General features: G+C 39.0%; 6 protein-coding genes and 1 pseudogene across 13 annotated transcripts in view; 4 read left to right on the plus strand and 3 right to left on the minus strand.

Moving 5' to 3' along the window:
- Window positions 1–1,010: 1,010 nt before the first annotated feature.
- Window positions 1,011–11,963, plus strand: LOC111332463 (histamine H2 receptor-like). The gene is made up of 3 exons (XM_088729857.1): window positions 1,011–2,469; window positions 4,837–4,905; window positions 10,279–11,963. Exons 1-3 carry the CDS (start codon window positions 2,444–2,446, stop codon window positions 11,219–11,221), a joined length of 1,038 nt encoding a protein of 345 aa, XP_088585983.1. The 5' UTR covers window positions 1,011–2,443; the 3' UTR covers window positions 11,222–11,963.
- Window positions 11,964–12,346: 383 nt separating this feature from the next.
- Window positions 12,347–15,174, minus strand: LOC148724931 (receptor-transporting protein 4-like). The gene is made up of 4 exons (XM_088729869.1): window positions 14,985–15,174; window positions 14,014–14,379; window positions 13,263–13,402; window positions 12,347–12,507 (listed from the first exon to the last, which is right to left on the minus strand). Exons 2-4 carry the CDS (start codon window positions 14,327–14,329, stop codon window positions 12,388–12,390), a joined length of 576 nt encoding a protein of 191 aa, XP_088585995.1. The 5' UTR covers window positions 14,330–14,379; window positions 14,985–15,174; the 3' UTR covers window positions 12,347–12,387.
- Window positions 15,175–15,531: 357 nt separating this feature from the next.
- On the plus strand, window positions 15,532–23,005 carry LOC148724932 (5-hydroxytryptamine receptor 7-like). Of its 2 annotated transcripts, XM_088729859.1 has the most exons (3): window positions 15,532–15,575; window positions 15,780–15,868; window positions 21,635–23,005. In XM_088729859.1, exon 3 carries the CDS (start codon window positions 21,660–21,662, stop codon window positions 22,659–22,661), a length of 1,002 nt encoding a protein of 333 aa, XP_088585985.1. In that variant the 5' UTR covers window positions 15,532–15,575; window positions 15,780–15,868; window positions 21,635–21,659; the 3' UTR covers window positions 22,662–23,005. The 2 variants fall into 2 exon arrangements, with proteins under 2 accessions (XP_088585985.1, XP_088585984.1); XM_088729858.1 differs by lacking the exon at window positions 15,532–15,575 and having other exon boundaries at window positions 15,778–15,863.
- The window catches only part of LOC148724933 (dynamin-related protein Dyn2-like), a 29,260-nt gene continuing 17,213 nt past the window's right edge, over window positions 15,730–27,776 (plus strand). Inside the window, exons 1-2 of one of the 4 annotated variants that reach the window (XM_088729850.1) lie at window positions 15,730–15,868; window positions 27,140–27,228. The gene's annotated coding sequence lies outside the window, so the exon portion shown is untranslated. Of the gene's footprint in view, window positions 15,869–26,823; window positions 26,964–26,985; window positions 27,229–27,776 lie in introns of those variants that run through there. The other 3 variants (XM_088729849.1, XM_088729851.1, XM_088729848.1) reach the window with 3 other exon arrangements.
- Window positions 16,852–20,424, minus strand: LOC148724934 (uncharacterized; annotated as a pseudogene).
- LOC148724935 (uncharacterized) lies at window positions 23,101–26,715 on the minus strand. Of its 4 annotated transcripts, none has more exons than XM_088729866.1 (6): window positions 26,586–26,715; window positions 26,091–26,161; window positions 25,692–25,773; window positions 25,087–25,460; window positions 24,170–24,309; window positions 23,101–23,833 (listed from the first exon to the last, which is right to left on the minus strand). In XM_088729866.1, the coding sequence occupies exons 4-6, from the start codon at window positions 25,406–25,408 to the stop codon at window positions 23,714–23,716; spliced, it is 582 nt and encodes a 193-aa protein (XP_088585992.1). In that variant the 5' UTR covers window positions 25,409–25,460; window positions 25,692–25,773; window positions 26,091–26,161; window positions 26,586–26,715; the 3' UTR covers window positions 23,101–23,713. The 4 variants fall into 4 exon arrangements, with proteins under 4 accessions (XP_088585992.1, XP_088585993.1, XP_088585991.1 ...); XM_088729867.1 differs by having other exon boundaries at window positions 26,580–26,701; XM_088729865.1 differs by lacking the exon at window positions 26,586–26,715 and having other exon boundaries at window positions 26,091–26,500.
- LOC148724936 (uncharacterized) overlaps window positions 27,549–27,776 on the plus strand; it is a 2,735-nt gene continuing 2,507 nt past the window's right edge. The window contains exon 1 of the mRNA XM_088729852.1: window positions 27,549–27,776. This exon is cut by the window's right edge and continues 195 nt beyond it. Within this exon, the coding sequence (XP_088585978.1) occupies window positions 27,633–27,776 (144 nt within the window). The 5' untranslated portion in view covers window positions 27,549–27,632.

Raw genomic sequence — 27,776 nt, forward strand, 5'->3', positions numbered from 1 at the left:
TAGTTGATTCGTAATTCGTAAATTCGTAGTTCGTAAGCCAAAGAAAGCACCTTTTAAACGTGAGCTAACTCACTTGCTTTTGAAAATTCTTGAAATTGAGGAGATGAATGTTGACTTGCGCTACCTTGACCTTTCTAGCTTATATTTGTATTTCAACTGATTAGCTTTCTCTTTGACCTGTTAAAAACTCCCTTGTGTGACTGGCTCAGTTAAAACCTTTAACATGATTATTACTACTATTATTTATTATTTATTTTTATTTGCTCATTTATTTATTTATTTCATTGTTGCGTGTGTGTGTGCGTGCGTGTGTGTGTGTGTGTGAGAGAGCCTATACAGTGTCTGTTTAGGTAGCCCGCCTAGAATAGCTTTGCTAACTGCGGGCTACAAAAGCCTTTATTTCTTTCATTTTAAAAAAATAAAGTCAATGTTATTGTTGTTAAAAACAAACCAATTCAGTTCCGATTGCCAAGCAATCAGTACCCATGATATTTTTGAATAGTATAGGTTGCTTTGACGGGGGGGGGGGGTTTACCAACTCGCTTGGACGAATTAACGAGAGGTACCATGACTCTGTAATTTTCTTCTTTTATTTTCTTCTGGAGAGTTACTACAGCAACACTCTATACATCTAATAATCATCATCATCATGCTCTAGCATGAGGAACCAACGCTTCAAGTAGGAAAATCGCAGAACTGTTTGAGTCAGCTGACAGTGAGAGTTTCCGCAGTGTATTCGTTGTTTTGCAAAGAGGGAAATTGGGTGGCTCACTCCGAAGTACTTGGCGAGCACCAAGGAACCAATTTGACGCCAATGATAGAGCTGCGCACGAGAATCACGCGCACAAGCAGGATCTTCAGTTTGGGTAAAACTCAAGGTCAGTTTTACCAACCCAAACACAACCACCCAGCAAACCAATTATCCTCAACCATAACAAGCGATTAAAATGTCTGGCACGGTAAGAACTGAGCCAAGTTCAAGCACACACTAAAAATAAAAGATCAAAAGAATTGATTTATCAAAATAATACGTAGAAGTAAAAAGGCGAGACTTAACAAAACAGAAGGTAAACCTAAAAATACTCGAAATAGCAATCCTTTAAAATACTCTACAACAATATATAAAGGGGGACTATAGAAAATGGACTCATGATCAACTGCTCAACTGCTGAGAGGGGAGATCAACAAAATGAATGAATTGACGTCAATTTTTCTTTTTTCAAGTTTTCGCGCACAAGCAGGATCTTCAGTGTGGGTAAAACTCAAGGTCAGTTTTACCAACCCAAACATGACCACCTATGAAACTAATTATTCTCAACCATAACAAGCGATTAAAATGTCTAGCACGACAAGAAGGAAATCCGCGAACTGAGCCAAGTTCAAGCACACACTAAAAATAAAAGATCAAAACTATAAAATTACCAAAATAACACGTAGACGCAAAAAGGCGAGACTTAACAAAACAAAACGTAAAGCTAAAAATACTTGAAATAGCAACCCTTCAAAATACTCTACAACATAAGCGAATTCAGTTCCATTGATTGCCAAGCAAACGATACCCATTGTTCCGACGATTTAACGAGGATTCAGGACGACGAGTACGTTCAATTTTAGCATGATTTATTTACGCAACGAACTACACGACAAACTCTAGACAGAATGGCGAGGGTAAAACAAACAAAACAAAAACGAAACCGCATGCCACACAGCAATGTCACGTGGACGAGTTTTGGTGCGAACACCCATGATATTTTTTAATAGTATAGGTTGCTTTGACGAGGATTGCCTTTGTTAAACTGATTGTGAGCAACTGAGCATTCAATAAAAGTAGTGCAAAGTGATTCAACGGATTAGCCTGATTCGACTTAAGCTTTCATTTTAATTAATTTTAGTTGATATTGTATTCTTTATCAACTCTCCTTATCCTATTTTGCTTTGCTCCAATCTTCTTTATAACATCTCTATGTAAAACGGCATGGATTAAAGGTGCCTCACGCGAAGGCCTTGTACTAAGTGCGCTTTCGCGCTCGATTCCAGATGGAGAGGTCTGGGTTCGAGACCCGGCTGGGTTATTGTGATGTGTCCGAGGACAATAAGTATAACCCTCACATTGCCTCTCTTCGATCAGAAATACGATGAGAACCGGGTAATTGTCAAGAGAACCGAACGGAATTCTAGTGCAATGGTGAAAATTTGTGACAAGACGCGGTAGCAATGCGACACAGTCTCGTTGGCCAAAGGTTTGAAAGCGAAACAATAAACACCGCAGCGAAACCGATTTTTCCGAGCAAATGACTCAATGTTTCGAGTTTGTGTTGCATACTTTTGAGGAAAACCGCTGTACTTAGTGGAACCGACTGTTCGACGGTCAAGTAATCTTAATGAGACGTTGACGGCGCGTGACTAAAACAACTTCTTCAGAAAACGAGACGGTCGTGTTTTGATGACGGAGGCATTCATAAATGATAGGTAAGTGATACTGAGAACATATTTTCCTCTATCCTAATAGATCCCCTGAATTTTGTAGCATCAATTATCTATGTCTACGTGTAATTAAAATTTGCCTTAACTTGCCACCTACATCTCAATATAGAAGTGTTCTGCTGTTGTATTGTGCCATCGTCACGTAATGACATTTTAACGAGCAGTTTCTGTTGTGTTGTAAAAAAAACGTAATCAATAATCATGAATAAATCGAAACTAACTAAATTCAGACCACAGTGTAAAATATGTGAGATTAGAGTGTTGGCGAATTTTCAAATATTGTAAACTTTGCAAAGTTACATCATCCGGGAGGTCATCAAGTCCAACTAGCTTGTTACATGCAAAAGAAACTCTGGTTTTATTTGTTTTGTTTTGTTTTGTGTTTTTTTTATTTTGATACATATCCAAGATTCCAATCTTTATCAGTCCAGCTATCATGAGAGGTAAATAAAAATACGCAAGTTAGTTTCTAAACGGAGAAATGTTCCTACGTAATGGAGCACGACTTGCCAATCTCCAAGATCATTCGATTTCCGCTTCGGCTCAAACCCTCTTTCGTTTGAATTTGCTAAGCGGAAATAGGAAGAAGATATTCTCCATAAAATCCTTCGTATTGACATTTGATCTGAATTAAAGTTTAGAATCTGGAATGCGAGAGAGATTTTTTTGCTCTCTTGTTTAATTATGTGAAACTCCGCAGCAATCGCAGCTGGAATGGTTGTCAACTAGAACAGTGAACTTCACCTTTAGCCTAGTCCGTGACAAGCCTCGTGCATCAATATTTTACTTTCGCTAGCTGTAAGGGGAACAAACTTTCCACGTGTTTTTCTGAGGTAGAATGATTCTGCACGATCAAAAGGGAAATTGCCTAGTATTAAAAGCGAAAGCGGTAGCATTGTCTAAAACATCTTGTACGAGTGTTGTAGACAATGTTTTGGCTCTCGTTCAATTTTATTTGGCATCAAAGGGGCTAAATTTTTTTTCAGCGATTTGCAAGGAATTAGAGTAAATCCTTTTCGAGTTAAAAAAATGAAATTGTCATGCATGTACAAAGCAGTCCCAGACGTAATTTGTACACTAAACCCCTGAATGCAGAAACGTAACCCTTACCAAAGCAAAGCCAGACTGGCCTTTGAAGTCACTTGCATCCCTATTCAGTGGTATTCTCTTTCAGTCACGCTATTCAAATGAGTCAGCAATGTCGTGCATATACAGGTTCTATGACTAATCCATTTTATTTAGCAACCAGGAAATCCCTCATTTGTGATGCTAAAGAAGGAAAACCAGGGTTAGCGCCAAAACATTTATTGAATTTTTTTGTGCGTGTACGTGAAAAAAGCTGTTTTGTCCTTTCAGTGGAACTGAATTAAACCTCGCATGATTTTCTAGCCAGGATTGTTGAATATCGCGAGTGATGAACTTCATCAGCTGCAAACGACCACGATGAATCGTAATTGAACAAAAAGAAAAGGAAAATCTCAGTTTTAATATTTTATCAGTTTTCCTGGCACCACAACAGAAGTTTTCTAGGGGTATAAAGTTCGTATGCTATCTTTTCCAATTCGATCAAAGGCATTCGCGACTCATTTGACTCCCGAGTGCCGTTAAAGAATTCCAAGTATCCCTTCGTAAAATCGTCAGCTATGGGAAAAACACAAATGGTGTGATATGCAAGAAGACGATCTGAGGAGAGAAATTATAGATTCTGTCATCGTGGCTAACTGCTTTTGACATATATGATAATTCTCTGCATTTAACTAATAAGAATATTTAAAAGAACTCGTTTAAATGGAATAAATCAATGTTAAAAATTCAAAATGCTCTACATGACTCCCGTTGCACATTCATTTTTACTTCTACGAGACAGAATTATTGAAACCGTCTCCCCAAAACAGTTTGCGTGTAATTTTTAATCTATTTTTAACGAGATTGGTCTGTTGGGTATTTCCTAAACGTTGCTATTATTCATTAAAAGAATTCGTAAGTGGTCATGAATCTTAAAAGCACTTCGATGTGTTTATTTTTCATCAACCGTCACAGTCGATGTGAATGGACGTTTCTTTTACCGAAAGGAAACAATTGACAGTTGTTGTATGATAAAATAATAATAATAACAGACAGTTCTCTCAGCGAGATAGAAAGGGGTCTTTTTTATTACATGATTATTTTAACGTGAATTAATAAGCAATGAAATAATAGGATGCTCTGTTTTTCAGCTGCACACTTACAGCGTTTTTACCCGGCCGTCATAGGACGCTGTTAAAAGCTGATGATTTTGAACAAAATGGCTTTTTTTCCTGGAACTTCTCGTAAATAACACCCACTGAATGTAATAATTTTTTTTCTACAAAGGAACAAGCGAATAGCAGTGAGTCCATTTATTACCAGTATGAATGATACACAGCACGACAACTCAACAAGGTAAGGGTAGAATTTCTGTTTAATGTTTTATAGTTTTATGAAACATCATATAACTGAAACTCCACGTGGAAACCTTTACCACGAAAGAGGTTGACAAGATTTGCAACAGAGAGAGCTTCGCGATAGTCTATTCTGAGAGCTTCATAGCAACGAGAAATAATTTTTGTTGCCGAGACTAGCTATGCTGTTTGTGGGTAGTGGTTGATTATGTTAAGTTTAACGCCATTAGAATTAGAATAAAGGAACTTCTGTAGACTATTAGTACCTCTGAACCCAAGAAAATAAAGGAAAGGAAAGAACCTCTGTTGAATCTGCGGTGTAAAGAAGAATGAGAATTTTAAAATTTTGTGGCAAAAATTAATTTCCCGAATAAGTATACAGATGTGATATCCATGTTTACCGAAAAGAGATTTTGATGGGTTTAGCGGGGTTTATGAAATCACTCTCAATTGCATGTTCAAAAAATTTACCCCGCCTTTTCCGATAGAATGGCACAGTTTAATCCAGGGATTTCTAGTTTTATCCATTTTGAATGGTTTTTGCAAATATTTGACAGCACTTCAAACTAAGATAGGGCCACGTCATGATTTAAGCGATCAGACGTTCTTTCAGTTTTTCCCTCCGATCGGACGTTCTTTCTTCCAGAACAAAAGGCTTTTGCGTATGATTTCAACCCCACTCGATGAGTGAGACAGGAATGCCCTCCTTAATTTCCTGTATGGTTTTAGGGGCCACCATGAAGGAAGACAACAATTCAATAAAAAATTCTGGTCCTCCTTTTCACTAATACATTTAAATATCTTCAAAATAAAAGAGCATTATGTTTAAATGTTTACCTCCATCGTGACAATGCCGATAAAAGCTTTTGAAGATACTGTTTCGGTAGTAAGTGGTTTTACAGAACGATAACAAGGCTTGTAATCTGTAATGGAAGGCTGATAAACTTTTGCTACAGAATTCGTAAATATATATCAAAGAAAATCATTTCACAATAGCTTGTTTTGAGATAATCTTCGCTCTTGGCGCGCTAGCTTTCATTTATCGAAATATCAGTTTTCATTACTAACTGCGAAACATTACTCTTGTCAGTACATTTGAGAATTTTTACTGATGTTTCGCCTTGGTATGGTTTACCTAAGATAAGATATTGTACGTGTAACAGCGTAACGATGACAGTCCTTTTCAGAATGCGAATAATTCCATGACTCTCCTCTTGTATCATGAATTAAGCGGCGTGAGTTCTTACTTTTTTTTTTTTTTCGAAAGGCTATTTTTATGGCTGATGTTGGTTTTCGCCTTAAATTAAATCTTTAACTAGCCTCACAACGCTCGCTTCTCTTCAGTTGTTCCGGCCAATCGTGCGTGACTTATGAATCAAGTTAGTCCACATTGCAATTGTATCGACAGAGAAAGAATTTTAAAAAGAGGCTTATTTAACAGTTATTACGTCCATTTCAACTTTTTTGTTGTTAGGATATTGCCAATTTCGTAATATTTTTTAATAATTTCTTAAATTTTAACTAATTCTTTTTCATTAATTTTGATAAACTGAAGCTTGCCTTCTTCCGCTCTAGCATAATTGAGAACGAAGATTTCTTTACTATTTGTCCATGGTTGCATCAACAATAGCTGGCTCAAAGCATGTTTTTAGTTTCTCTGTAGACAGCTGAAGAAATATTATTCGGGCAAATCATTTAGAGAGCTCTCTTTAAAGGACAAACATTTTGTATACAAACATTGAACGTACATCATATTTTTTCTTTGGAATACCAAATTTAACTTGTTTACTCTATGTGAATACCAATTTTATTTTATGAGTCAACTTGGCGAAATTTAGCATCTTAATGTCAACTTTGCGGCTTGCCTTTCCCGCTGGTACATTACTTCATTCAGCGGGCACTATTGTTTATTTCTTTGAACTTTTCGGCTTAAATTCCAAACGAACATTTGAAGAAAAGATTTCTGAGGAATTGTCAGTTTGTCAAGGACTTCTTAAAAGGAACAAAGAAGCCAGTCAAACAGCATTGCTCAGTTTCACGTAAGTACAACAAAAACTATACTGTACAGGGAAAAAAGGCAATTTCTTGAAATAACAAAGAACTATTTCGCATTGTGTGTCGTGTAGCAGTATCATATGAGTTTTGTTTTTGAACAAGAAAGGCTATGTAACTGAGTTTTTATTGAGCCTTATCGATTATCTTAGAAGTTGAGAGAGACTTTTCTAAGCTTGTGTCTCATAAAATACGCCCTTTTTCATGAGAGAGAAAGATCCATTTCTCTGTCTACTGTTTAATTTTTGTCGTTGTTAATTTTGCCGAAAATTTATGTATGCTGCAAGAGCGCCTCTTAATATCGTGAACGGTGTGTAGGAGAGAATATCGATGTTCAAGGAAATGAACAGAGATCTTAGATGTGCTTTTGCGACTTGACAATGAGGGGGTTTGAACTGTTCGGCTAAAAATTCCCAATTGTTATGCAACGAAAGGACTTTTTCGTTAATTAGTTTTCAGCGACAAGAAGGCAGGCGATGCTTAATTTCAAGCAGGCATCAAAGCTCATGATATACAGTGGAACCAATTAATTAAAACAACGTGCGAATTATGATGTTTTGCGTCTTTTAGCAATATCATACGAGAATTTCCAATGAAAAAAGTCATCCTCTTGAGATTTCATTTAGACAAAACGATATTACTGGTGGTAGAATGAGTCTTATTGAAGTTTATTCATGTTTTATATCAGTTTTTGGCAGACTATCGTTCTTAGTCAAATGCCACAAGCGGCAAGAAGGAGGGAGCTTAATTTTCAACTTTGTAAGAGTGAATGCTTTTGTCAATGGAAATTACAAAGATATTTTTCAAACGTGCGCTGTTGTGTAAAGGGATATTAATGAACTTAACAAGGAGATAGAATTTTTTTGTTATTTTAACAGCTCTGCTAAAATTCTAAATTAACTTGCACAGAAAAAATTTTCGAGGAATCATTAGTGCACGTGTTGATAAGAAGAAATGTTAAGAAGCCGAAAATTGATAGGGGTTCCATGCAACGAACAAGAGTACAGAGCTATCATTTGACTGAAAAATCATCAAAACTCTAGCACGTGGCCTGCGGTAAAAATCACTCGAGTTTCCTTTTTTTATGAAAAGAGTCCTTCATCTGAGCTCATCTAGACATTTCTGCAATCCAGATGGGATATTCCTAGCTTGTATTGTATAACAAGTTACTTTCATGACCGAGAAGAGGTGAAATTCTATCATTTTATTTCTTTGCACCGCTGTCTTTGAGTAAATCACAGCGCACGACAAGAGCGGCAATTGATGCTTTCATGTTTGCGGCAATGTCAAGGATATACTCTTATTATATAGATACTGATGAAATACCAGGATTTCTCCTTTTACTAAAAAATCATATCTTCACCGCGCGCAGTGAATATGCTATTTTTATCTTTCACGTGTGAGGATATTGGTGTGGCCATGGTTACCAACATAATTACCCAATTGCTGTTTCGAAAATGAATAAAAAAAGTTGTCTTTTATGTGGAAATTTCATCAGTATCTATATAATAAACAGAACATTACATGGCCGCCTGGGGATACGAATTTTATCTTCTCGTGCTGAAAGTATCTCTCATGAGTTCGCTGCGCTCACTCGTGAGAGATACTTTCAGCACTCGAAGATAAAACTCGTATCCCCGCGCGGCCATGTAAAATCCTCTATTTCTTACTTATCAGTCGCTTGTTTAAAGAAACAAATCAAATTGCGCGAAAATGAAAAACAACTTGTTTTTTATTCATTAAGTATCTAAAATTTCTACAAACCAGCTCACCACTGAATCAATAAAACATTTGTGCAGACTATAAAATCCTATATCTGAGTGACTGAATTTTTACCATTCAAAACGGAAGTAATAAAGTGATGATTTAACTGAGTGGAATGCAATTTTGGTATGAAATCAGTGATACTTGTGATTTCAAATCAAACTCGTGCTGCGCACTCGTTTGATTTTTGAAATCTCGCATATGATTTCAGACAAAATTGCATTCCACTCATTTCAATTGCCATTATTAATATGCAGAGAAAAGAGTTCGCGCGGTCTGTTTTATCAACCGGTAATCAGTTAAAAGGAACAAGAAATTGAAAACAAGCTGATAACCGCCAAAAGTATGTCATATCATGTGTTGTGTAGCAATATGAAATAAAGAATAATACATGAGCGCGCGCAGAAATGGAATATCGGTTCGAGTGTTAAACTCGATATCTCGACCACTTCGGTTCGCCATGCTCACTCGTGGGAGTTGAACATGGAACTGAAGAGAAAATCTGTATCTACAATTTATTACTTTGTTTAATATATAAACACGATTTCGACAAACGACCTTAGATTGAATCCTTTGCCATTCATTCATCAACCTGACCGAGTGGCACAAGGCCGGGACAAGTGAGACGTCAGCAACTGATCGGCAATATCAAACACATGTACAAAAATTATCTTAATTTTACACGTAAGCAGCTACGGCTTCCTCAAGGCTGGAAATCCTTGTAAAAATTCGCAGGTTATATAATAAAAAAATTTTTCCTTAGTAGAAAAACGACTATCGAGATAAAGGGGAATAGAAAGATGTTTTCGGATCTTTTTCTAGGGTGATTTGTTACAATCCTGGATCCCGATAGACTTTTGCACTACTGAAATGTTATTTTTAGTATATATAAACTGATCGTCGCTAGTTAGTATTTATATATAATTATATTCGTAAGTCATTGTCACTTTTAAATATGTAAGCTAATCTTTAAATAGAATCCTCAGGTAAATTTATATGTAAAATGCGGTATGCAGTATTAGCAATTTGTAATAATGATTAACTAGTCTGTAGCCAATTTGTAGCAAAGAAAAGCCACCCCTCGGGTGGATATGCTAAATAACCATTATTAGTATATACTAAAACAGTGGATAGCGTTGAAGGCGCGCTCTGATTGGCTAGTCAAACTCCGAATATCCTTTGCTAGTTACCTCCGAGCAACTCGGGTAAAAATGGCGCCCCGGTTTGCATCCGTGACAAGCGAAGATATCACTCAAATAATCGACGGTGGTGTATATTATCTCACTGTTTTAGTATATACTAAAACAACTAATCACCTCAGTGTCGGTGGTTAGCGGTGGATATTTACCGAGCCGCTTCGCGGCTCGGTAAATATCCACCACTAACCACCTTTACTTCGTGAATAGTTGTTAATTATTTTTGTCATTATTATTATTATGAACAGAATGACATGCAGTACATGTCATCTGAGTGGAGAATGGAAAACGATACGCATAACTTTATAATCTGTTTCTTGAGTCTTTTAACGTATTTTCCCTCATTCTTGTATCTTTCACAGTCCTCCTTCCTCCAATGGGAATTCCATGGTCCTGTGGTACACGCAGATAGTGTACATAACGATCGTCATCAGCCTGGCATTTCTTGGAAATTTCATCATCTTCATAGCAATCTGCCGCATCAGACGTCTTCACACTATTGACAATGTGTTCATCGCTAATCTGGCCGTCAGTGATTTTCTCTTTACACTTATTGAAACATGTTCCAACACAACCCGGTGGCACAATAGGACCTGGGAACCACCCTACGACTTTGTATGCTATGTAATAATGGCATCAAGTGTCCTCTGCGCGTCCGCTTCGGTGTTCACTCAAACAGCAGTGGCTGTAAATCGACATTTAGCCATTACACGGCCGCTGCAGTATCCAAACTTTGTTAGCAAAACTAAAATATACATTTCTATTCTAGTAATATGGATCTCCGCTATCGCTCTTGCGTCCCCTCCGTTGATTTGGCGACCTCATGAAGTTATTTGCGGAGAGGTGGAGTCCTACGACGAAAAACCTACTTTCGAGATGATTTACATGACTTTAGAATGGATTTTCATTTTCATAATTCCTTTTGGAACCATGTCGGCCATTTATTTTAAAATCTATCGAACCGCAAGGAATCATGCCAGCCGAGTGAAGCCTGGTACGAGCGAAGAGACAGCCTCACATACTTACACCGGGGGTAGTGTGAGAAGAATTCAAATTTCACATTTCAAAAGACAACTAAAAGCTGCCAAAATGCTGGTGACCATCGCTGGTGCCTTCCTGATCAGCTGGCTTCCTTTCTTCGTAACCCTTACGTTGTGGAAGTTTCAGAAAGGAATACAGATAGATTCTAAAGTGTTCACTACATTCCTGTACATCGTTTACACTTTACCCGCCATAAACCCTGTAATCTACGCCTTTTGGTCAAGAGATATACAAAAAGGGATAAAACAGCTTTTGTTCTGTTAGAAACGAGGCAGATAAGAAACACAGAATAAAGCTAATGTGCAAAAGAACGAAAGAACAAGATAGCCTTCGAGCAGCCCTTCATTCTAAGCCTTCGGTAAGGGGGTTACTTAGTCCGTGGGAATGTATGAGGACTTGAGCAGCACGAGCCCGCGAGAAGTGCAACGGCCAGACCACTGACAAACTTTTCCTTGACTCGTCTCGAAACTTCCTGCGGGCAGAGGAACGCGTATCCTAGAGACCTAATTACGATGGCCTGCCTACCGACTATGAACAAGGCAAAAAATGAACTTATAATTGAACCAGCGCGAAAGAGCGAAAGAAAGTGCCAAGTAACCAATGTATTAAGTTAACGATCCATAGCGAATTTAGCTCCAGGTCGAGAACGATCTGGAAACCAGAAGAGGTCATTTTCTAACCACACCTTTTGATTTTTGTTTATATGATATATGATATATGCTCGAGTTTTAGGAGTCTTCATTGATGCGATTATTTCAAGATGATTTCTTGAAAGAGATAGTGAAATCTACAGTTTGCTGTAAGATGCATCCTTCACATTCCCATAAGTGAACAAAATTTGAAGTTTTTATTCCTGAATAAACTCAGATTTCGAGTGTAACATATGAAAGCGGCTGAGTTGGGGAACCAGCATTGCTGTATTTGTCAATAAGCTACCAGTTTACATTAAATGATAATGATGATAGTAAAGACAATGACGATAATCACAATAAATATGACATGGTCAGTTATGGTCTCACGTCTCCTAGTTGACAAAATCTTTCTTCTATATCCCAAATAATTTAAGGGACAAGAACTGTATCTTTTTTATAAGCTAGTGGATCTCGAATCGTGAGTATGGAAAAAGAATGAGTGAGAACTTCCTGTAGAAAAATCACCCAGGAGGTAAGTGGGGAGTGATTTGGCACCAGTGTTATGGCTAGGCTCGGTTTCCGTCGTTTTCTCGAGTCAAGTCCTCGATCTTCATCGTGGGGGGAAGTCGCGGGCCTGAACAGCATGTGATTATCAAGCTCAAGTTTTTGAGCATCAGATTGCTTTTCTCACATTATGTATTTCCGAATTATAACACAGCACGCAGCTACAATTCCATCATAAGATTTTGAAACGAACGATTTTTAATTAACATTTTAATAAATTCGATTTTTGGTGATTCACTTGCTACTACATTGCCCCTCGTAGCATGCTTGACAGCGTCGCTTGTCGTGTGGCATGCGCATTCTTCCGGGTCTTTTCCTATCGTTGGAGTCTTCCGGTGGAATGTTGTAGATGGCCTGAAATAGGATAGAATTATTGTCAGCATAGAGACTTTAATTTTACTGAGAGAGTTATGAAAGCAAAACCGATGCAATCCCAGCGGCCTTTTAGAGCAAAGGTAAACATCACGCGAGCCATAAAAGCTCTAAGTCGAAGAGAGACAACCGCCTGAAGTGCAGTAAAACACTACTGACCAAGTCACACTTGGTTAGGGTTTTTAATTGCCTATAAGGATGGCGTGAGTTTTTTATACTTTAAACACAATTTAAAATAAAGAAAACCAAATACAATGGTGATTTAGTTTCGAGTCTCGATTCAAAATTTTTCTAGTTCATTAATGATCTAAAGATGTTTCCAATTTTATTCCAAAGGTCGTTATGATATTAAGAACAGATGATTTTTTTTACATACGCCACGTTCCCTTTTGGAATTTTACCTTTTTGGAATTTTATTGCATGCCTTGGAAGGGAAAACCAACTGAACTCAGTGTGTAATATTCTTCTGACTTCTTGGAGACCAGTCGAATTTTCTCCAAAGCCTATTTTCAGACACACGACCCTTAGAAAATGGGATGTTCAGTGTCTACGCAAAACAGGGTTTTTGCTTTTAGCACGATAACCTCTCTGCAGGCATGTGACCTAATGTTCCATTAGCAGTGTAAGTGAGGTATTTGAATGTGGTATTCATGAGTATAGAATACACGAAGTACCCAACAAAGTGACTGTTAGCTGTCCTAGCTTGAAGAAGATATTTTTCACGGAGTCAAAATTACCTGTTTTATCTTTTCATAAACATTGTCCAGAATTCTTTTGGTCTCATCCTCGTACCACATCGGATCCGTGAATGTCCCATCAGGGGTCCCAACAGTACAGACGTTGCACTGTTGACCGTACAGCCTGAACCGTAAGGAGTCTAGGAGGAAACTCATTTGTAATCAAAAAAGCATCTCGAAAATAATGATTAAATTTATCAAGAGAGAAATCATTCTCCTGCCCAGTCTCCTATTTTAACAACAAAATATCAGTAGAGGTCTTCCTTTATAAACCATTCCTTTAAGTTATAAAGGCTCCTAAGCTCAGATGTTATTTTTGACAAGCGAGTGGCTACCGGAAGGAGAACCCAACTACTTCCGGCGCGCTTTTTCATCATATATAGGGCTTCTTTAAGCACCAAGAACTAAATAATGTAAACTTATCAGACTGTCGTTAGCGCAAGGGAAAAGATCTCTCAATTTCCAGCTGCTGTCTACGTCGAAACAATTCCTTCTTCTACGTCCCTTGCATTTTGATTAAAGGAAGTAAAGTTACATGTGTCTTGCGACCCTTAAAAGGGAAAACAAACAGCCATCGCGCGTGGTGTCCACGTCAACCGTGTGAATAAAATTCGTGATCATGAACAGGATTGGTTAATTTAGATCCCCTTGAATCTCTGAAATTAACCCTGGCGTGGGTGATCAGGCTCATATGATGAATTTTTAAAAGTAATCGAGAATATCTTATTTTGTCTAAATATGAAGTTCTTACACTTATCTGTCTTCTTCGGTTCATCGTTGTTTCCTTCGTTGCTAGTGCATTTCCCTTCCTCCGTCTTCGATTCTTTCTTTTCTTCTTTCTCGTCAATCTTCTTGTACCAAAATATAACCCTTCCGTTCATAGAGGTCCAAGACCTGTCGCAATCTCCACAAATAAACTTGACTTTGGCGCTATCCTTATATTGTCCCCAGTCCTTTGGCATTCGTCGGTCGGTTGGCTCCAGTGTCCACTCGTCGGGACTGAAGTCCTTGAAGATATCATCAAAGGTTGTGTGCCAGAATGCACTTGTGACCAGCTGGGAAGCCATTCCGGACGTTGTGGACAATTTACGAAGTAACGCAGGATTGCTTTTCTTCTCTGAAAAAAGATGAGTTGATTTTCAGAACTGTTAACGGTCTTTTGAAAAAAAGAAAAAAAAAACATGAGAAATGAATGGAAATAAATACTATGTCTAGTTTCTCGTTTTATTTCTATAGCAGTTTGTCTAATTTTCACGGCTTTTGCAACTGGCTCTACACCAATCCTAACTTCTGCAATCGAGACAGTTATTCCGTTGATAATTTACATGTATCAGTAAATTTTGTACTCATGCCCTTTTCCAACAGTGGTTGATATTGCACTTCCAGTCTCAAGGTTCTCATGTAAACTGAAGATTTTAAGTATTTGACTGTGTCCTTGTACTTATCTTATCCCTGATCGATATTATTTTTCTTTAAAGGAACTTACATTCATGATTTAGCTAAGATTAAAAGAAACAAATTTTCCGCTGAAACATATCTTGCTGCCCGATTGAGCTTGGGTCATAAATAATTAATAATTAGGTTATGACTACATCGAACCTGTGTACAACTCAAATAAAGACTTTAACATTAGGATCTCAACCAAGAAAATCAGCCCAAAGATTTATATATATCAGCTATCTCTGTGATCCACGGAATTACGGGTTTCGATTTATTTCTTACCTTGTTACGTTAGGTTTCGGTTTCTTCCGGTTGAGAACGTTGATGCTGGAGCCCTTCAAAACCAGTCGGCTAAGCACAAATTTACTTGGTTAATTCAAATGAATTTTTACCTGAATTTGCTATAGACAATAGAAAGGTTTTTTTCACTTGTTGTATTGTAGCTCCTGCTCCAGATCGTTGAGTCATAGCTATGATATTAGCCGAGAACGATGGTGTTATTTATACAAGTTCGATTTCCGGTTACTAAGAAAAGCTCTGATTTCGGGAAAACACCGCTGGGTTTTTTCCCCAGTCTCTTCTCTATTTAGACGTGTAATAACAGTGGGGAATTGTAAAACACATCTGATTGGTCAATGGCTTATAGGAAGGAGTGCCGTGGCGAAAATGCATATTCCTAGATAGCAATGTACCACTTCCGGTTACAAATTCAAATATGGACAAATCACTAATTAATTCGGTTTCGTTAGGCAAATATAGACAATTTTATCCGTTGTAAAGAAGATAGCATAATTCACCAAAAGCTCTCTTTAATTGAGACATGTTTGAGAGGTCTTCGCTCAGAAGGGTGTCGTAAAAGGAATAAGGCAAGAGGTGAAACATTCAACTCACCCTCTCCACGGAACCTAACAGATACTTTGGAAAAAAAATATTGAAAATTGCCTCGTTTTCATGCTAATTGTGAAGTCAAGCTTGATTTTCCGAGAAAGCAAGTAGCCTTTTCCGGGTAGCTAGCTATAAAGAAAGAATTATTACAAACTACAGTTCATTCATTTAAATCATTGCGTTTCCTGGCAGGGAATTGACGGTTTTAAGAACAATTTCGCCTGGTCTAACCTTGAAGCAAAACTTTTCACCGAAGATTTAAACGTGCATCGAGAGGTAGGGTAAGTAACTGATAACAATCGATTATGATTTCAAGTCACATATAGTTTGAAATACCACAGATTATTTTAAATTTGTGTGTCTCAGAGCGTAGGCAGCTGCTGTTTGCCTGTTGCATTTTGTGACGTAGTTTTACCGGCTCGACAAACTAAATTTAAGCAATTCGTCGCATAAAGGATTCCTCCACGAACCTCCTCGAAGATATCGAATTTCGACATTGATCGGTCTTCGACGGTATCTAAATTAAACTTGCCGAATACTTTCGTGATTCAGAAGGGCGTGTCAAGCTGTTATGGAATATATGTTAGCTAAAAATATCTGACGTTCATATTAGGGATCTCTCTTGGAGTCGTCTGCTTGAAAATATTATACTTTTGCTATGAAAACAAACACACCTGTCGTAACTAGAAGCTTCGGTTCTGACTTTCGTCCAAGAAATAATTTCGCAATGGTTACGTATTTCCTAGATAGATTGGCTACCTCCTTCGTGTGTAGCAGATGTGGTAAGATTGATTGTGAATGATCATATTTTAAATTTAGTCCGGTGAATTTTTTCTTTTCGGATTGAAGCGGTATAAACAGATCTTGTAAATCGGTAGTAAAGGTTATCTAAGGGCCTGATTACATGAGCCGAGCTGGCCCGGTTAGCCGGGCTGATTTCTTTTGTTTTCACGCCTTGGCGAACACCAAAACAAAAGAAATCAGCCCGGCTAACAGGGCCAGCCCGGCTCATGTAATCAGGCCCTAAGTGTTAGTGATATCATTTGAAGTATGTTCGTGCGGGTCTTCTTTGATCGAGTACGTAGAGGTAATCGCATGGGGCCGAGTAAAATTAAGGATTAATATCACGGGTGTTTTCGGAAGCTGCTGAAATTGCCGCTGCGCGACTCGGGCAATTTCAGCAGCTTCCGAAAACACCCGTGATATTAATCCTTAATTTTAAAAATTGAAATTGAAATTGAAATTGAAAACTGAAATTGTCGCTGCGCGACTCGGGCAATTTCAGCAGCTTCCGAAAACACGAGTGATATTAATCCTTAATTTTACGAGGAACCATGCGATTACTTGTTTATAATATAAGGGGCAAAATGTTTTCTTCCTGATCTCGAACAAAACGGGACGCCATTGCAACAAAACAAACAGAAATTTCTTTACCTTGGCAGCCGTTGCTAAGCGATTTTCAGCCAATCATTTTCAAGTAATTTTGCCCGAGGCAATTACAAAAATTAATAAAAAATTCCCACAGTCTTGACCAATCACAATTCAGTAATTTTGTCCAAAATATGATAAGAAAGGTTAACAAATACCTTCGTGTGGATGATGGACCAAAGAATACGAAAGCTGAACAAATTTTTTGTAGTTCGATATCACAAATCACATAGAGCATTCGTGTTAATTAATTTTACGTTGCCGAAAACCAAACCTTATATTTATAGCTGGATTTAAGGTAGTCTGAAGATTATACGACAAGAGGTGCCTAATAATGCATTGATTTTCCTTGTTTTTTCAAACCACATTAAACCTCTCTCTGCCGATTTGTTTTTGACCATAATATCGACGTCAAATAGAAAGTTCTTTTAGTGCGTGACCATTGCGTGACACGTTGACGCAAGCAGCGTTGTCAGTACTCACATCGAGAACGGCAAATTAGCCAATTAGATTGCGCCATTATAGCCAATTGTGGTAAAAGTAATACTTACCTAATTTCCCCATAAGGCTATTTACAATGCTTATGTCCCCTTCCTCATCATCTTATGATTTTTGAAATCACGCATATGACTTCAGACCAAATTGCCTTCCACTGAGTTTAGTTACCATCATTGACATGCAGAGAAAAGAGTTCTGCGCGGTCTGTTTTATCAACCGGTAATCAGTTAAAAGGAGCAGGAAATTGAAAGCAAGCTGATAACCACCAAAAGTATGTCGTATCAGGTGTTGTGTGGCAATATGAAATAAAGAATATTATTAAAAACTAGATCATTGGATAATGCAATTCAAGACTTTTTATTGGCTTAGCCATTATGTTATATCAGCCAATATACCATAATCTACAAATATGGCAAGCGTACGTGTCAGCTTAAAGTTAAAACGGTGCTAAAAATTTGATAAAATTTTTAGCACTCGCGCTTGTTGGATATGAGATAATTATAGCCAACTCGGCGCTACGCGCCTCGTTGGCTATCTATCATCTCATATCCAACGCACGCTCGTGGAATAATTGTTAAATACACGGGCGTGCGCGGAAATGGAATATCTGTTCGAGTGTTGAACTCGATATCCCACTCGTTCGCCATCTCACTCGTGGGAGTTGAACGCGAACTGAAGAGAAATTTTATATCTACAAGTAACCATATATTACTTTGTTTGATATATGAAAAATATTTCGACAAACGACCTTAGATTAAATCCTTTGCCATTCATTCATCAACCTGACCGAGTGGCACAAGGGGCGAGTGACACGTCAGTAGCTGATCGGCAATATCAAACACACCAGTAAAAAAATTGTCTTAATTTTACACGTAAGCAGCTACGGCTTCCTCAGGGCTGGAAATCCTTGTGAAAATTCGCAGTTCATACATGTATAATAAAGGGATTTTTCCTTAATAGTAAAGGGAGTATCGAGATAAAGGGGAATAGAAAGATGCTTTCGAGTCTCAGGCCACAATTGGATCTTTTTCTCGGGTGATTTGTTACAATCCTGGATCCCGATAGACTTTTACACCACTGAAATGTCATTTTTAGTATATATAAACTGATCGCCGCTGTCAAATGCCTTAGTTAGTATTTATATATCATTATTTTAGTAAGCCATAGCCACTTTTAAATATGTAAGCTAATCCGTAAATAGAAGCCTTAGATAAATTTATATGTAAAATGCAGTATGCAGTATCAGCAATTTGTGATAATGATAGATTTTCAACAAGTTTGTAATCATTTTGTAGCGAAGAAGAGCCTCGGGTGGAGATGCCAATAAACCATTATTATTGTTATCATTATTGTTATTATTATTATGCAGCAGTTTAAAACTTTTGTATGCTACATACAATAAGAATAGTATGACGGGGCGCATGAGCGTAGCCAGTTAACTATAGTGAAATCAAAATCTATATACTGAACAACAACAACAAAAAAAAACCCTTGAGAAATAAAAAAGGTAAGCTATTTCGGGTATCCAAATCTAAAATAGTCATTACAAATTCTTTAAAAACCTATTACTTATTTCGGCTAGGAAAGAGTTAATCAGTGACGATCACTTCCTAAGTTTCTAATAATCCACAGAATTTTTATGGGCAAAGAGTTAAATAGTACGCGATGTTCATTGTTCATGTTGCAACTTTAAACGTCCGAGAGATATTTAGTGTTCCCGAGATCACAACCTTCTGCATATTTTGAAGAACTCCCTTACTCTTGTTTTCGACCAACTCCTTCATTTCAGCTTCTAAGTCACGACACCAACCCCCTCATGCGTGCATTATTATATTATATATTGTTTCACTTCATATCCTTGGTACTTCCGCTTTAATTCCCAACGAAGCGGTCCGCATTTCGAGGTTTTGTCCTCATTCTTTTTCCCCCATGGAATGTAATCCATGGGCAGCTCATCTCCAGCGCGATGACTCGACTTGATTCATGGTCGATAATACGCGCATCTATTCTGTTGGCTCTAACTTCTTGGTGCTCCGCAAATAAAGGAACGTCCCAGAATGCTTGCGCATTGTTCGTCTCGTACACTGGCTTCGGTTTCAATGGCGAGTACCAAGTGGGGACTGTGTCTGCAAGGCCTAGGTCATGCAGAATTTCAAGGAAAAGTATTTTCAAAGCTGCGTTATGTCGGGTAAGATACTTATTCTGTGCGAGGGCGGTACAACCAGCCAAGACATGGGCGACACTTTCAGAGGCCTTACCACATAGCCTGCACCTCACCTCACCAGTTGTGTCTGTGTGCGTTTTCTGGCAGGCATACAACCTCGTCGGTAATAATTGCTCGTAGAGTTCAAACATCCCCGCCACTGTATGTGTTGGGCACTGTTTCCAACTGCTTAGCCACCAATAACATCCGTTGAAGTTAACACTCTCGTCTTCTGTTCTCGCAGAGAGTAATTTCCCCTGCCAATTCTGCTCATGCACCGTTTGCCATGTCTTCTCTTCCAAAACCCTTTTCGGCTCTACCTTCAATTTCTCTGCTGTTATCACCTCTTCAATATCACGTTTTATGCAAGCTGGACTTGGGTATTCCAGCTGCAACTGGAGACCCATCTCATCTGCATACCTTGCTGCGTCTGCGAACTGTGTCCTAACTATTCTGCTCTCTCTTCAAACTCACGAACCATCGCCAAGGCTGGGTCGCTATTGCTATATAACTTCACTTCCGCCTTTATCTTCGTTATTTTGTATTCTTCCTCGATCGAACGCAGGCCTCTCCCTCCCTTCTCTCTTGGCAGGTATAAAATGGCAGTTGACCCGCTGGGATTTTCCACCATTCTCAACAATTATCTTGCGAGCTTCTCTATCCAACTTTTTAAGCTCTGTCAGCGGCCATTGTTGTGTCCACATCAGGTAGCCCAATGCTGGTATTGCAAATTGGTTCGAGGCTGTTACACGATTATAATCAGACAAGGGACTTGGCCAGATGAGACATTCTGTGAAGATATTCCTTTGCTGCGCCTTCCAACGAAATCTTCTCCTCTGCCTCACATCCTCCATTGCAGTATTGGTTGCTTCCATAACACGGCTTAGTTTACTCTCCGAAGACGCAAAGACCTTTAGATCGTCAATATACAGCAAATCTGTTACCTTTACCCTAATTGGCTTAGATAGCTTATAGCCCTAACTGGCACTGATCTTCCACGCAATAAGATTCAAGCAAACCGTGAAGAGTCTGGGAAAGAGAGCATCACCCTGGGGTAGACCTTTAAGAAACCTAATTGGCTCAGATCTCTCGCGTCCTAGCCTTGTTGTCGCCACCACCCTTGTGTTCCAGCTCTTGCTTAACTTCTCTATCGTCCTTGACAACAAGATAGGGAATCTATGTAAGATCATCATCTCTTCCAACCAACCATGGTCTACCGAGTCGTACGCCTTTTTGACATCAATCCACGCCATACTCAAATTACGCTTTCGCCTCTGACAATCTAAGGTCACAACTCTGTCAATCAGTGGTTCCGCTACAGCCTGCGCGTGCACGCCTCTGAGCTCCATCCATTAGACCATGCGTTTCTAGATGTTGATTTGCAGGTCCTTATAGGCACGAGGTGAACCACTTGTACAAAGTATTTGGACAGGTTATCGGCCTCTGGTTATCACTTGCGAATTCTCCGGGTTTCGGAAGTAGTGTGGTTTTGCCTTCAGGGAACCAGGGTGGATACTCTACATTGGCATTCGCTATAGCCTGAAACGACATGGTCACACCTTCATGAAGCACTTGTGCTTTTTTCCACCAAAAGTTAGTCAACCTATCTGGACCCTGGGCGCTCCAGTTCTTTTTCCTTGCTAGTACCCTTGTAGCTTCCATGGTGTTTAGCTTCCAGGCCTTCTCTGACGGGGGAGGAACTCGACTATAAATTGCAGACCTTATATCCTCCAGCCATTAGGCGTTTCTATTTCCAGTCCCTTGTTATTATTACCATTATTATTATTATTGTTATTATTAACAGAATGACATGCAGTGTATGTCATCTGAGTGGAGAATGGAAAATGATACGCATAACTTTATAATCTGTTTCTTGAGTCTTTTAACGTATTTTCCCTCATTCTTGTATCTTTCACAGTCCTCCTTCCTCCAATGGGAATTCCATGGTCCTGTGGTACACACAGATAGTGTATATAACGATCGTCATTAGCTTAGCGTTTCTTGGAAACGTCATCATCTTCATAGCAATCTGCAGCATCGGACGTCTTCACACTATTGACAATTTTTTAATCACTAGCCTGGCCGTCAGTGATTTTCTCTTTACAATTATTGAAACATGTTCCAACACAACCCGGAGGCATAATAGGGCCTGGGAACCACCCCACGACTTTGTATGCTATGTAATAATGGCATCAAGTGTCCTCTGCGCGTCCGCATCGGTGTTCACTCAAACAGCAGTGGCTGTCAATCGACATTTAGCCATGACACGGCCGTTGCAGTACCCAAACTTTGTCAAGAAAACTAAAATATATGTTTCTATTCTAGTTATATGGATCTCCGCTATCCTTCTCGCGTCCCCTCCGTTGATTTGGCGACCTCATGAAGTTATTTTCGGAGAGGTGGAGTTCTACGACGAAAAACCTACTTTCGAGATGGTTTACATGACTTTAGAATGGATTTTTATTTTCATTTTTCCTTTTGGAACCATGTCGGCCATTTATTTTAAAATCTATCGAATCGCACGGAATCACGCTAGCCGAGTGAAGCCTGGTACGAGCGAAGAGACTGACTTACATACCGACACCGGGGGTAGTGTAAGAAGGATTCAAATTTCAGATTTCAAAAGACAACTAAAAGCTGCCAAAATGCTGGTGACCATTGCTGGTGCCTTGCTGGTCAGCTGGCTTCCTTTCTTCGTAACCCTTACGTTGTGGAAGTTTCAGAAAGGAATACAGATCGATTCTAAAGTGTTCACTACATTCCTCTACATTGTTTACACTTTACCCGGTATAAACCCTGCGATCTCCGCTTTCTGGTCAAGAGATGTACAAAAAGGGATAAACAGCTTTTGGTGTGTTGGAAACAAGGCCGATAGGAAACAAAATAAAGCTATTGAGCGGAAGAACGAACGAACAAGATTGCCTTCGAGCAGCCCCTCATTATAAGCCCTTCGGCACGGGGGTTGCTACGCCCGTGGGAATGTACGAGGACTTGAGAAACACGAGCCCGCGAGAAGTACAGCGGCCAGACCACAGGCAAGACTTTCCTCGACTCGTTTCGAATCTTCCCGCGTGCAGAGGAACGCGTATCTTAGAGACCTTATTACGATAGCCTGCCTACAGACTATGAACAAGGCAAAAATGAACTTTTGATTGAACTAGCGCAAAAGAAAGTGCCAAGTAGCCTTAGCGAGCTTACCTCCAGGTCGATAACGATCTAGAAACCGGAAGAGGCCATTTTCTAAACACACCTTTTCATTTATGTTTGGGCGATATGCCCTAAATTTAGAAGTCTTCACTGATGCTATCATTTCGAGATGATTTCATGAAAGAGATAATGAAATCTACAACTTGATATTAGATGCATCCTTCACATTCCCACAAGTAAACAAAATTTGAAGTTTTTACTCCTGAATAAACCCAGATTTCGAGTGCAGCGCACGAAAGCGGCTGAATTAGGGAACCAGCATTGCTGTTCTTATAAAAAAGCCACCTGTTTGCAATAAATGGTAGTGACGATAATAAAGGCAATGCTAATAATGAATAAATATGGCATGGTCAGTTATGGTCTCGCGTCTCCTAGTTGATAATATCGTTCTTCTCTATCTCAAATAATTTAAGCGACAATAACTGTATCTTTGTTATAACCTGGTGGATCTCGAATCGTGAATATGAAAAACGAATGAGTGAGAACTACCTGTAGAAAAATCACTCAGGGGGTAAGTGGGAACTGACGCGGCACCAGTTTTTCTTGAAAAGTTATGGCTAGGTTCGGTTTCCGCCGTTTTCTCGGGTCCAGTCCTTGATCTTCTTCGAGTGGAGAAATCGCGGGCTCACTTCCTGAACAGCATGTGATTATGAAGCCGAAGTTTTTAGCGCACCAGATTGCTTTTCTCACATTATTGATTTCAGAATTATGCTGGAGGTACAATTCCATAATAAGATTTTGAAATGAACGATTTTTAATTGACATTTCAATAAATTCGATTTTTAGTGATTCACTTGCTACTACATTGCCCCTCGTGGCATGCTTGACAGCGTCTACTGTCGTGTGGCTTGCGCATTCTTCCGAGTCTCTTTCTATTGTCGGAGTCTTCCGGTAGAAATTTGTAGATAGCCTGAGATAAGATAAAATCATTGTTAACGCATAGAGTTCAATTTCATGGAGAGTTATGAAAGCAAAACCGATGCAATCCCAGCGACCTGTTAGAGCAAAGGTAAACATCACTGCGAGTTATGAAAACTCTAAGTAAAAGAGAGACAACCGCCTGAAGTACGATGAAAAACTAGTGACCAGGTCACACTCGGTTAGAGTTTTGAATACAATTGCTTGAGAGTGTAAGTGTGGTACTTGAATGTGGTATTCGTGAGTATAGTTTTACTCGAGGTATCCGACAAAGTGACTGTCTGCTGTTCTAGCTTGAAGTAGATACTCCTCTCGGAGTCAAAATTACCTCTCCTATCTTTTTATGAACGTTTTTCAGAACTTTTTCCACCTCTTCTCGGTACCACTGTGGATTTATGAAGGTCCCATCAGTGGTCTCATCAGTACACACCTTGCACTGTTGACCGTACAGCCTGAACCGTAAGGAGTCTATGGAGGAAACTCGTGTGTAATCATAAAAGCATCTCGAAAACAATGAATAGATTTATCAAGAGAGGAATCATTCTCATGCCAAGTCTCTTGTTTTAATAACAAAATCCCAGTAGACGTCTTCATTTACAAACCATTCCTTTAAGTTATAAGGACTCTTGAGCGCAGATGTTTTCATTGGAGAAGATGGAGAAGCGAGTGGCGACCGGAAGGAGAACTTGAACTCAACTACTTCCGGCGCGCTTTTACATCAACGTATTCAATGCAAAGAGGCTTCTTTCAGCACTCGAAACTAGATATTGCAAACTTAACAGACTGTCGTAAGGGCAAGGGAAAAGTTCTCTTAACTTCCAGCTGCCATCTGCGTCGAAACAACTGACAGGACGGAAAATGCGAGCACTGTAAGTACCTCCCGTTGTCCCATACAAAGCCTTAGAAAAGTTTTCTACGGCTTTGTATGGGACAACGGGAGGTACTTACAGTTTACGCATTTTCCGTCCTGTCATTTTTTCCTTTAAGTCTCTTGTATTTCGACAAACGGAAGTAAAGTTACGTGCGCCTTGCGACCCTTAAAAGTTTCTAAAGAAAAACAGACAGCTATCGCGTGAGGTGTCCCCGTCAACTACATGAACAAAATTCGTGATCATGAACCGGACTGGTTTGTTTAGATCCTTGTAGACCTCTCAAAATAACCCTGGCGTGGGGTATCAGGCCTATATGATGAATTTTTAAAACTCATCGAGGATATCTTGTTTTGTCTAAATATGAAGGTCTTACACTTATCTGTCTTCTTCGGTTCATCGTTGTTTCCTTCGTCACTGGTGCATTTTCCTTCCTCTGTGTTCAATTCTTTTTTCTCGTCTTTCTCATCAATCTTCTTGTACCAAAATATAACTCTCCCATTCATAGAGGTCCAAGACCTTCCACAATCCTTACAGAAAAACTTGACTTTGGCGCTATCCTTATATTGTCCCCAGTCCTTTGGCATTCGTCGGTCGGTTGGCTCCAGTGTCCACTCGTCGGAACTGAAGTCCTTGAAGATATCATCAAAGGTTGTGTGCCAGAATCGTTTTAGTTTCAGTGTGGCCTGGGAAGCCATTCCAGAGGCGTTGTTGACAATTTACAAAGTAACGCAGGATTGCTCTTCTTCTCTGAAAAGAGACGAGTTGATTTTCATAACCGTTAACGGCTTTTTGAAAAAAAAGTAAGAAATGAATATAATAAATGCTATGTCTAGTTTCTTGTTTTATTTAAATGGCAATCTGTCCTTTTTGCACGGCGTTTGCAACCGGCTCTACACCAACCTTAACTTCTGCAATCGAGACAGTTAAAGTTCCGGCAATATCATTTTAATAGAGAAAACTGTTCCATTGATTACTTACATGAAACAATGAATTTTGTACTCTTGCCTTTTTCCAACAGTGAATTGATGTTGTACTTCCGGTCTCGAGGTTCTCATGTAAACTAAAGACGTAAGGCATTTGGCTGTGTCAGTTTGTGCTTATCTTATCCCCGATCGGTGTTATTTTATAAAAGAAACTTACATTCATGATTTAGCTAAGATTGAAAGAAAAAAATTTTCCGCTGAAGCATATCTTGCCACCCGACTGAGAGCTTCGGTCCTAATAATTGATAACTAGATAATGACTACATCGAACCTGTGTACAACTCAAATAAAGACTTTGACATTAAGATCTCACTTAAGAAAATCAGCCTAAAGAATTACATAAATTAGCTATCTCTGTGATTCACAGAATTACGGGTTTCGATTTATTTCTTACCTTGCTTCGTGTGGTTTCAGTTTCCTCCGGTTGGGGAGAACGTCGATGTTGGAGCCTCCAAAACCAGTCGGCTACGCACAAATTTACTGGGTTAATTCAAATGAATTTTACCTGAATTTATTATTGACAATAAAACAGTTTTTTCCACTTGTTGTATCGTAGTTTCTACTCCAGATCGCTGAATTATAGCTTTGATATTAGCCGAGAACGATGATGTTATTTATACGAGTTCGATTTCCGGTTACTAAGAAAAGCTCTGATTTGGGGAAAACACTGATGGGTTTTTTTCCCAGTCTCTTCTCTATGTAATAATTTGAATATATCAACAAAGTTGAAATGGTAAATTGGCCACCGTTACGGTTATAAAAACTGACGTTTCGAGCGTTAGCCCTTCGTCAGAGCTAACACTCGAAACGTCAGCTTTTGTAATCGTTCCGGTGGCCAATTTACCATTTCAACTTTGTTGATATATTCAAATTATTTCGTTACCCCCACCGACGCAGCGCCAAACAGTTTCTTTAGAACCTAACAGCCTTTCTTCTCTATGTAGATGTGTAATGATAGCAGCGGGGGAATTGTAAAACACATTGGATTGGCTAATGGTTTATAGGAAGGAGTGCCGTTGTATTACCGACAGGCAGTATAACGATGATATTACCAAACTCAATGACGTCCGTTTTTCTTAGAAAGCAACGTACCACTTCCGGTTACGAATTCAAATATGCACAAATCACTAATTAATTCAGGTTGTTTAGCAAGTGGAGGCAATTTTATCCCTTTAAAAAAAGATAGCATAATTCACCAAAAGCTCTCTTTAATTGAGACATATGTTGGAGGGGTCTTCGTTCAGAAGGGTGTCGTAGAAGGAATAAGGCAAGAGATGAAATTCGCGTTCGCACGGAACCCGAAAGATATTGCCTCGTTTTAATGCTGATTGTTTAGTCAAGCGTGATTTTCCGAGAAAGTGAACAGCCTTTCCCGGGTTGCAAGCTTTAATGAAATACTTCGTACAAAGTACAGTTCATTTAAATCAATGCTTTTCCCAGCAGGGAGTTGACGGTTTTCAGGACAATTTCGACCGGTCTAACCTTGAAGCAAAACTTCTCACCGAAGATTTAAACTTTCATCGAGAGGCCAGGTAACTTACTGATAACAGTGTTACACAACACATCATTTTAAATTTGAGTGTGTCTCAGAGCGTAGGCAGCTGCTGTTTGCCTTTTGCATTTTGTGGCGTAGTTTTACCGGTTCGACAACTGAATTTAAGCAATTCGTCGCCTAAATGAATCCCCACGAACCTCCTCGAAGGTATCGAATGTCAACATTGGTGGGTCTTCGACCGTATATAAGCTTGCAGAATACTTTCGTGATTCAGAAGGGCGTATCGAGCTGTTATGGAATCTATGTTTACTAAAAATGTCTGACGTTCATATTAGGAATCTTTACAGTCGTCGTCTGCTTGAATATATAGACCCATTTCAAGCGTGACGTCACATCACGTGACATTGCGAACTGGAGGACAAGCTTCAGTTTGTTTACAGCATGGCGGCGAAAGCGACTACGAAGCGTGGGTTGTTACCCGGTTATTTTGAAAATCTACAGCAGAAAGAATCAAAGGAAAGATATCTCGAAAAGTTAAAGTCTATCGAAGGACAAGATCCTTACGAAATTCCGCGCAAAGAGTGG

Source organism: Stylophora pistillata, chromosome 8 (genome assembly GCF_964205215.1).
Source record: "Stylophora pistillata chromosome 8, jaStyPist1.2, whole genome shotgun sequence".
NCBI lineage: Eukaryota > Metazoa > Cnidaria > Anthozoa > Scleractinia > Pocilloporidae > Stylophora > Stylophora pistillata.

Excerpts from the sequence above, each read along its gene's own strand:
- LOC111332463 (XM_088729857.1), top strand. The coding sequence starts at position 2,444 with ATGACGGAGGCATTCATAAATGATAG. Across the intron at positions 2,470-4,836 it reads GAGGCATTCATAAATGATAG|GAACAAGCGAATAGCAGTGA; the intron begins GTAAGTGATACT and ends TTTTCTACAAAG. Across the intron at positions 4,906-10,278 it reads CAGCACGACAACTCAACAAG|TCCTCCTTCCTCCAATGGGA; the intron begins GTAAGGGTAGAA and ends TATCTTTCACAG.
- LOC148724931 (XM_088729869.1), bottom strand. The coding sequence starts at position 14,329 with ATGGCTTCCCAGCTGGTCACAAGTGCATTCTGGCACACAACCTTTGAT. Across the intron at positions 13,403-14,013 it reads ACCGAAGAAGACAGATAAGT|ACTCCTTACGGTTCAGGCTG; the intron begins GTAAGAACTTCA and ends GTTTCCTCCTAG. Across the intron at positions 12,508-13,262 it reads TTTATGAAAAGATAAAACAG|GCCATCTACAACATTCCACC; the intron begins GTAATTTTGACT and ends ATCCTATTTCAG.
- LOC148724932 (XM_088729859.1), top strand. The coding sequence starts at position 21,660 with ATGGTCCTGTGGTACACACAGATAGTGTATATAACGATCGTCATTAGC.
- LOC148724935 (XM_088729866.1), bottom strand. The coding sequence starts at position 25,408 with ATGGCTTCCCAGGCCACACTGAAACTAAAACGATTCTGGCACACAACC. Across the intron at positions 24,310-25,086 it reads ACCGAAGAAGACAGATAAGT|ACTCCTTACGGTTCAGGCTG; the intron begins GTAAGACCTTCA and ends TTTCCTCCATAG. Across the intron at positions 23,834-24,169 it reads TTCATAAAAAGATAGGAGAG|GCTATCTACAAATTTCTACC; the intron begins GTAATTTTGACT and ends ATCTTATCTCAG.